The 10133-nt window shown below is 42.9% G+C and overlaps 1 protein-coding gene and 1 pseudogene across 1 annotated transcript; both read left to right on the top strand.

Annotated features, from left to right (window-relative positions):
• Nucleotides 1–767: 767 nt before the first annotated feature.
• On the top strand, nt 768–1518 carry LOC110322874 (PRAME family member 18-like). The gene is made up of 2 exons (XM_021199753.1): nt 768–1054; nt 1200–1518. Exons 1-2 carry the CDS (start codon nt 768–770, stop codon nt 1516–1518), a joined length of 606 nt encoding a protein of 201 aa, XP_021055412.1.
• A 1767-nt stretch (nt 1519–3285) lies between these two features.
• LOC110323820 lies at nt 3286–8222 on the top strand (annotated as a pseudogene).
• The last annotated feature ends 1911 nt before the right edge of the window (nt 8223–10133 follow it).

Below are 10133 nucleotides of genomic sequence, written 5' to 3'. Positions count from 1 at the left end.
CCGGCTCAGGCCTTGAGACTCCTCCCGCACACTAGTGTACTTCTTCCACATCTTCCCCCCACCCCCTACACTGTGCTCAGTGGTGGCAGGTCCCCTTGGGGACAGATCTCAGCCAGTGTTCCCAGCACAGGAGCTCACCATTCTCCCTTGCTGTTTAAAAGCTTTTCTTACTTTCAGTTCTATTGCTGTGCTTGTACTGGACTCTGTCCTGGTCCCAGGGTAGCATCACATTGGCAGTTGTGCCGCTTCATTCCGCCATGCTCTGGACTAGGTCTCTGCGTGTCCAGACCTCTTTCTAAAGGTTCTGACAGCAAAACTGTACCCATTTCACAGATTTTATTTTCCCTTCAAGCCCCTTGAGTAGAAGACAGAATGGGTGAACCTTTCTCAGGGAATCTCTCATGTTCCTTTGAGAGTCTTTGTGGAGAAAAGGCTCACCCTAAAATGATGAGGCTGCACTGTCTGGAGAGTGCCCACTCCTCAGTGGAGTAGCATTCACAGCAGCAGGGTTTGGATGAGCAGAATAATGGTAAGGCACACTTCCCATGGAGGGATCACAGTCCACCATGCTGCATGGTGAAAGCCATGGCTGTGGAACTAGGAGAGTGAAATTCAAATGGGAAAAAAATTAAGGTTTACTATGTGAACAATAACCCTGATCCTGAGCTGCCTTCCACAAAGGGAAAGGGGAAGCCACCCTAAGCTTTGTTCTGAGAAGATATGTTTCTGGATGCTCCCACAGGATTCTTCTACCCGAATCTCTCAGGATGAGCTTCCAGGCACTTCCCACACTCCAGCACCTGACAATCCAGTTGTTGCTGAATAATGAAGACTTGGCTGTCTCTGCTCTGGAGGACCTCCCCTCAGTGCTTTTCCCACCACTGTTCAAGGAGGCCTTCACTAAAAGACGACGTAAGCTTGTGAAGCACCTGGTATTAACTTGGCCCTACCCCAAACTCTATATTGGCCCTCTGAAGTACAACTTCGATGTGTATAGCTGCAAGACTGTTTACGATGGAATAGATTGGCTTCGTAACCAGAAGGTTTGGCCTGGGTGAGTGAGTCTGAGTTCTTGTGGAAGGCAAGGCTGTGGTTATATTTCAAAGAGAATGTAATGCAGGGAGGTTGAGACATGGGATCAAGGCAGATCATACATTGCATCTCCAACCACCCTGATCTCCTTCCTGTTTGACCCTCAGGAGGTGTAGACTGAAAGAGCTCTATTTGCTGGATGCCACCCATGACTTCCTGATAATAATGAATCCAGGACAGGATCATCTCTGCACACCACAGCCCCAAGGAGAGGAGGAAGATCCCACAACAGTGCTGAGGCAACCAGTAACTGTTTATGCTGACTCTGCCTTCATGGCGGATCATCTCAAAGGCTGCCGTGATATCTTGGAGGAGATTTTCAATGACAGATTTACTACAATGAGCTTGAATTTTAAGGAGATGGATCCGCAAAAGGCAGCTCAGATACAAGGTGTTAGATCCCTTGGGATATACTGGAATCTGTAGTTACATTCAGGCAGTTTTAAGTCACCGGGCATGGGTGCACTGAAGAGTCGTCGGTTGTACTCTTAACTCTAGACGTCTCTCTAGCCACAAAAATAATCACCACATGACATAGGCTGGCTTGGAACTCACTGTGTAGACTGCCTTCATCAACTTCTGCCTGTGTACTCACTGTGTAGACTGCCTTCATCAACTTCTGCCTGTGTAGTATTGAAATTAAAGTGGTGCACAGCTATGCTTGACAATTTATTTGTATTTTTTCTTCTTCTTCTTCTTCTTCTTCTTCTTCTTCTTCTTCTTCTTCTTCTTCTTCTTCTTCTTCTTCTTCTTTTTTGTTTTTCTTTTTTTTTCTTTTCTTTTTTTTAAAGATTTATTTATTTATTTATTATATGTAAGTACACTGTAGCTGTCTTCAGACACTCCAGAAGAGGGCGTCAGATCTTGTTAAGGATGGTTGTGAGCCAATATGTGGTTGCTGGGATTTGAACTCAGAACCTTCGGAAGAACAATCGGGTGCTCTTACCCGCTGAGCCATCTCACCAGCCTTTTTTTTGTTTTCGAGACAGGGTTTCTCTATGTAGTCCTGGCTGTCCTGGAACTAACTCTGTAGACCAGGCTGGCCTCGAACTCAGAAATTCACCTGCTTCTGCCTCCCGAGTGCTGGGATTAAAGACTTGCACCACCACGCCCGGCCTGTATTTCTTCTTGATGTTTTTGTATGTTTACCCAGGCTAGATTCAAAGACATGACAACACTTGTTTCTATATCTTGTTGTGGTAAGTGTAAGCCACCAAGCTGGATCATATCCAATGTTTTTTTATTTTTGAAATGGGGTTTTTATTATGTAGCTCTGCCTTCCTTGGAACTCTTTATAGACCAGGCAGCCCTCAAACTCAGAGCTCTCCTTGCATCTGTCTCCTAGATGCTGGGATAAAAGGTGTGTGGGAACAAGCCTGAGTTGGCTCTCAGGCACGATTTCATTTCTTTATTTGGCATGCTGGGGTGATCTTCTCTAAAATCATCTTCTGACACATAAACAGGGCTCTTCTCCTTCCCAAACCTGTTTCAATTTCTGTGAGCAGCAGGTGTTTGTAGTTCAGGTAAGCTCCACCTTTGTGGTGGATAGCCCTGGATAGCCCTGGGGTTGCTTCATTTTGATGCTAATTTTGCTCTCCTGGGAGGGGCTGCAAATGAGGAAGTAGACAAGTACTCAGGTGAGCCTTCTCCCCCACCTTAATTTGTAAAATAAAGGCCAGAGCTGGTGATTGGGCCTAAAAAGGGAAGGTAGAGCTAAAAGTTGGGGAAAGAAGGAAGGGGGGTTGGACTGTGATGGAGGAGGCAGGGGTGGAAGTATAGTGGAGCAGAAGCACATGGCCTGGAGAAGCCTCAAGTGACAAGAGATATCATAGATGGGGACTATAGTAGTGTAGTGTTAGATCTGCCCAATCTAGACATGCAGCTAGTATTCATATTAATTGGGTTGTATTTTCTTTGCTCAGGCTTATTTGGGTTGGAGATTTACCGCAACAAAATGGGACCCAACGTATTGATTAGAACTCAGCTAACCTGAGATAAAAGTTCACTGCCCCTCCCAATCCTCAAATACAACCCTGGCAGTGATCTAGGCTGCAGTGGACTGGAAGCTGACTGGGTCTGAGGGGCCTACAGAGAACAGCAGAGAAGCGCTACCCCCCCCCCCAACTCCCAGACAGAGAGCTATGGCCAGGGGCAGACTGGAGCTGGGCTTGAGCAGCACCTTATAAGAATTGCATGGAGCGACAGGTGACCCTGGAACACAACTGCCTGCGAGGTAGGCTTAGGGCAGACACAGTGAACAGATCTGAGCATCTTCACCCTGAAAGATCCCGAGAGAGAAGAGTTAAAAATTATGTAAGCCCCTAGACTTGTGTCCAAAATAGACCTCACTAATGGCAGGGAGTGAAAGTTTAACTCTCCCCATTGTTCCAGGTTATACTGTAGGACTCCCCTCGCAAGGAACTCCCTCGGGTCTTCAGGTCACGGGAGTTAGGGTGCCCCAGGAACTCGACAGACACGCCTTCTTGCTGTAACCGCACGAGGCACTTTTATTGGCGGAGCTCTGGTTCGACTCATACCTCATGCAGGAGACAGAGGAAGTCAACAACCAGGCCCAAAAGCTTGAGGTCTTTATAGGATAAGGGTGGGTGTGTATGTAAGGGGGGGGGGAGAGAATTGGCGAGGTTACATGCGATTGGTTCATTTAAATGTACACATTTGCAGGATGGTACATGCAAAGGCAGGAATGCTAGGAGACCTGACGGGCGGGTTAGTGGAACATTTGGTTCAGTCCCAGGGATGTTCCAACAACGGCCTGCCTGGGCATGCCCAGGCTTGTCTCATTGTGCTCTCTGCCTCAGGCTTCCAAGCTTACAAACAACTATTTCTCTGGACATAAAAGTTACATGAATCCCAGGCCTTAAATTTCATTTCCCTTCAATACTAACCACAAAGTAGAAGTTTAACTTGCTCCATTGTTTCAGGAAAAGTTCATACAGAGTATTCCAACCATTCCTTGAACCCGTTATGCTTGCCAAATGCTATAGCCCAATGCCAGGTGTTTGCGGTTTCTGCTTTTATAAGCCCCTTACCCTTTGAGCGCTTTGTCAACTCCTCTATCCCCACGTGGGATAAGAGTCCTCTCCAGTGCACTGGCCTTTCCTGATTAAACCTCTTGCGGTTTGCATCAAGACTGGTCTCTCGTGAGTTCTTGGGCATCGCATCATCCCAGGGCTTGAGTGAGGGTCCCTCCCATTTCGGGGGACTTTCAACCCAAGAGAGTCTTTCTGTGTTTGCTTCCCCATATCAGCCACCCCTCCCACATCCCGTGTCTAGGACTGTATCTCCAGACTGCTTGCTTGTGCTGTGGGTTGCCTGCGATCAGCACACAAGCACACACTGCCAGCTGCAACCCAAACAGGGACACCGAAGATTCAACTCTTTCTATACTCAGCCCCTCCTCATGAATAAAAGAACTGGGAAACAAAGGTACAAAGGGCCCCGGACCAATACATGGATACTTAAAGACAGGAAATACAAGGAATATTTTTTGGGCTTTATGTGATATTTTGAATGGTTTGACAGGGATGGATTTAAATGAAACAGACACCTTATCATTTACGGCAATATTCTCTTGATTTACTATGCCTTCTCAAAAGACAGGGCCCTGGGGGGGATGGCACGGGGGGAATGGGGATTCCTTGCCTTAGAAAAGAGATTACAAGTAGTAACACTAGAACTAAAGGTTCAGGATTTTATTGGTCAAAAGAAGCAAACTCTAGAGCATGATTTACTAAAGCTAGCAAATCAAAATAAGGCAGATGCCGCAATATTAGAGAAGAAGCTACAACATAAAGAGTAGCTAAGATTATGGAAGCAGGACAGAAGACACAGGAAATTATAGAACAACAGGAATAATAGAAAGAGAAATTTAAGACTAGGCAAAGTGGCCTAGAGGAAACACTAGAATCGAAGACACAGACCCTCAACATTGTCAAGTGCAGAAGCACTTTACTCTTCCAAACTAGAGGCTCAAGGGAATAAATGTACTGATGCCTCTTCTCATGCTTAGTAGCTACACCTGAGGGCTATCTCACATGCAGCCTCAGCTTAATCACAGTACAGTAGGACATTTGACTTTTGTGCTTTCAAACTCGAGAATAGGATTTCTCAGGAATTACTTCAGGGTGCTCACTAAAATAATTATCAAGAGCAATCTTGGAAGATGGAGAAAGATTAAGGGCTGGTGAGATGGCTCAGTGGGTAGGAGTACCCAACTGCTCTTCCGAAGGTCCAGAGTTCAAATCCCAGCAACCACATGGTGGCTCATAACCATCAGTAACAAGATCTGACGCCCTCTTCTGGAGTATCTGAAGACAGCTACAGTGTACTTACATGTAATAAATAAATAAATCTTTAAAAAAAAAAAAAGATTAAAATTCTTCTGAAGATCACTAGAAATTAGAAGTTTGTTGACACCCACTGGTAGGCGACATAGAGTTGTAGTTGTAGTAGATCTTGATTCACCAGTATGCTGCCAATGCTTCCTGGGTGCACACCTCACAATCCTCCCAGCCAGAAATTTGTTTTCCTTTGGCTCTTGGTAGCTAACATCCTCACTACTGAAGGAATGTGAACATATTTTTAACATTTGCAAGAAAGGGATTAGTTTTACTGGAAAAGGATAAAAGGAATTGCAAGACCGTCAAGTCTAAGGGTGGAGATCCTGACTCCAAGTCCAGCTCTTCTACTGGCTTGGGAACTTGACCCAAATCCTTCTGGTGTCTGACACTCAATTTGGGGAGAAAGGGACATCTCTGGTCAACTGAAGAGCATCTATACCTGGAACATAAGGTTGCAATAGGAGCACAACTGTAGGACTATAAAAGATGCAAAGTGACTTTTGTTTGTTCATCTTTGCCCTTGGGAGTGTGCATTTAATCTAGAACAAAATCTTGCTAGCCCTAACACACAATTTATATTCTTGCAGTTTTATGTTGAAGCTGAGGCTCAAATTATTGGTTATCTTTCTATAAAATTTGAATTTAAAGAGACTTGTTGCTTTTCAATTTAGGGCCTTTAAAAGACCTATTCAAAATTCCATATTCATTGAAAGTCACTTAGATGTCAAAGTTGGAAGTTTTATCTTAGTGTGTTAGAACACTTCCCAGACATGTGTGAGGCTTGGATTCACATCCAAACACTGATAATACATAAACTCAAAAGCTACAATAAAACAAAACTCTAAAATTTATGTTGAACTCCTTGATCTCTTAAAAATTTATAGAATTCTTGGCAAGAAATTTAAGATTACTCTGGGTTATCAAACAACATACACTCCCCCTAAATTTTATAAAACTTGATTTAGTAACAGTTTTCACAAGGACCAGGAGACTTAAGTGTAGTAATAGTGAAATAAATTTTCCGAAGTGGAAGACAGACACCAAGCTCACTGACAAGAAATACAGTCTTATTCTGTGGATTCTCACAGGCCAGATTCTATAATTAAGCCCCTGTTCTGAACTTGGCTGGAGATGACTTTTTTCCCGATGTAATTTTGCATTTTTTTTTCTTTTTTAGAATCAAACATGTGCTGGCACAGTATCAAGGAGCTCAGACCACTATGCTGTCCCTAGATTACTCTAACTCAAACTGGCAGCATTAAATGACCTGTGAATTCACTGTAGCTCACATATCAGATGTACCCCTGAACTGACTAAAATAGCCATTTGTTTCTCTTGCCCAGTGTTCTGGGCCCAAAAGCCCAAGCCAATGCTGTCACAGTGGGTATGCTCAGTGGTTATTCCCCAATTTCGCACTGAGTAGAGCAATTTTAAATTTTTCCATCTCTCCTATTTGGAGAGATTAATAGGCTTCAATTAATTCTCTACCCAATAGGCAATATTAAATGTGATAGGTCAATTTGAACATGTAATAATTTGGTACTGAAAAGCAGCAGAAACAAAAGATATCTCATATCTTTAAGTAAAACACCAAGTAGTGTTCTTTAACTCTCTGCCTTCTCATGTCAAAGTGGTTGTTAGCTGATGGGGAACCCTCAGACATCTTACTAACTCAGGACATATGAGAACTTTGCTGACTTCTGAACATCAAATGCACCCAAAGCCTGAAAACAGATCTAACTAGGGTCAGGGATCTCTCTTATCACTAGGACTCGTCATCCATAGAACTATCATTGGAATAGAGAGGGCATGGTAGGATTTACTAAGGTTAATGGTAAAATCAGCAAGGCAGTGTCAGGTTAGTATAGATGCTGATGATTCTTGGCCACACACTAGCTTACTCTTAAGCACTGATGAACTCGCATTGATGATTCTGAGATTCTTGGAATTATTCCTGCCATTAAACTTCTTAGTATGAGGGAGTTTTGACCATTTCTTTTGTTTTGTTTTGTTTTGTTTTTGTTTTGTTTTGTTTTGCTTTTTTCGAGACAGTGTTTCTCTGTAGCTCTGGCTGTCCTGGAACTCACTTTGTAGACCAGGCTGGCCTCGAACTCAGAAATCCAAGTGCTGGGATTAAAGGCGTGCGCCACTGTGCCTGGCTCTCAATTATTCACCTATAACTGTGTTTCCTCTTATTAGGTCTTCTTTGACAACATCAATTTTTCTGTTTTTAAGGATAGCAATGTAAGATTTAGATTCAAATTTAATTAGGGGCTGGTGAGATGGCTCAGTGGGTAAGAGCACCGACTGCTCTTCCGAAGGTACGGAGTTCAAATCCCAGCAACCACATGGTGGTTCATAACCATCCATAGCAAGATCTGACACCCTCTTCTGGAGTGTGTGAAGACAGCTACAGTGTACTTACATATAATAAATAAATAAATCTTTAAAAAAAAAGATATTACACCATCAACATTCACAAGTGCATCCATGGAGTGGGCTTCAAGAAGCGTGCTCCTCGGGCACTCAAAGAAATTTGGAAGTTTGCCATGAAAGAAATGGGAACACCAGATGTGCGCATTGACACCAGGTTCAATAAAGCCATCTGGGCCAAGGGAATAAGGAACGTTCCATACCGCATCCGAGTACGCTTGTCTAGAAAACGGAATGAAGATGAGGATTCCCCAAATAAGCTTTACACGCTGGTAACTTACGTGCCTGTTACCACATTCAAAAATCTACAGACAGTCAATGTGGATGAAAACTAACCTGCTCCATGTCAAATAAAGTTGCAGAACTGCCTTCTTTAAAAAAAAAAATTAAAATAAAATAAAATAAAGATATTTGTTTAAAGAAAAAAAATTTAATTCGTACCATTAAAAAGATGAAAGTTAAATTTGAATTCTGGTTCCATCAACCATTAAATCTGGGACTTTGAGCAAATGACTTAATTGCCTCATTCTTAACAGGGGAGCATTAATACAGTGGGAACGTACAGCATGTATCTTGTGCAATTATTGCTGTAATCAAGTTAAAATATGCAAACTATAAAGTACAGTGGTTGGTTTATACAGCATCTCAGTGCAGATTGGGAGGGATAATGATTCTAGAATGGTAAGGAGTGGCATGTCTCAATCGTTCTGGAAGTCATCACTTTAGTGTACTGTAGTTAAAGCTGGCCAAGTCTCAGAGCTGCTCGAGCTGCAATCAAAGTGCTGGTGATAAAATTATCATTCTAGTTTTGTTTTCATCTGATATCATGGATTCTGGCTTTGTTGCAAAAAAAGTAGTTAACGTATTCCTCTTCAAAAGAGTGACCTCTTAGACTAGGGGGTCAATTCTCAACCTAAATCAACAGTTAATGGAGTGGTACTTCAAATAACACAGTCAGGAGGCACAAATTACAAACATGTCACATACTTCAAAAACACACACGGATACCTATTCAGTTTAGCTTTGTACGTACACATGTGAATCTGCACAAGACAATTCAATGCAAGGCAAATACACCCCTGAGACAACTATGTCTCAGGGATTTAGCTTGAAACCTTTTTGTTCAGCTGTCAGTATAATGTTGAAATTTGATCTTTCCAGAGTTCAGATGTTTACATAGATTCTACTTCCTGGATTTATTTTTAGCTAGAATTAGGAGACCTTCCCCACAAGGATGTCTTGGGAGTATATTCGATAAGAGTCTATCTACATTACTAGATTCATGAAGGCTTCCTCACATGTTTCTTTTTTTTTTTTTAAAGATTTATTTGTTTATTATATGTAATTACACTGTAGCTGTCTTCAGACACTCTAGAAGAGGGCGTCAGATCTTGAGATCTTGTTACAAATGGTTATGAGCCACCATGTGATTGCTGGGATTTGAACTCCGGACCTTTGGAAGAGCAGTCAGGTGCTCTTACCCACTGAGCCATCTCACCAGCCCTCCTCACATGTTTCATCTGTATTACTTAGAGAAAATAGACACTTAATTTGGAAACAATCATTTTTCAAACTAAACTCTGACACTTGTCTCCCACATCCACAATAAAAGAACACATTATACATGACACACTCTACTGGAATGGAACCTTGAGGCTTCTTGGATGAGAGTACACAGTTAAGTCACACATCTTATTCTCCATTATCTTGTGACTGTGGGTGGAACGGGTTTGAAATTGGGGCACATAAGGTACAAAGTTCTCACCAGAGGTCCCTAAACTCAAATTATTTTTTACAAAGTGTGAGCATCTCTCCTGGAGGATTCTGATGCCACTGAACAGACACTGGGCTGGGAATGTGCACAGTATTCCTGCCTCACCAGTCAAAAGCACATCATTCTCTCTTCTGTTGGCTGAGGTGACTCCTAGATAACAGACAGACTTCTGTAAGACTCAGGTGAGCCTTAGCTTATTCCAAAGAGCAAGAGGAATTTATTGTTCCAGTGTACCAGGATCTTCCCAGACCTAAAGGAGAGGCGGCGACCCCCCCCCCCCCCCCGCAACAGGTTGGTGAGTTTTTATGTGTTTTCCAGGGGCAGGGGCAGAAAGCATCAGCAACTAAGCATGATATGATTGGGGGAATAGTGCACCCTTTAAACTGATTGGTCTTTAGGGAATGAGGTGACAAGGATTTCTCTTGTCTGAAGGTGGGCAATGTCTGTGCTGTGGAATGTGTCACCACCCACAG

Source organism: Mus pahari, chromosome 6 (assembly GCF_900095145.1).
Source record: "Mus pahari chromosome 6, PAHARI_EIJ_v1.1, whole genome shotgun sequence".
In the NCBI taxonomy this organism is placed as follows: domain Eukaryota; kingdom Metazoa; phylum Chordata; class Mammalia; order Rodentia; family Muridae; genus Mus; species Mus pahari.
This window is presented reverse-complemented; position numbering and strand designations above follow the sequence as displayed.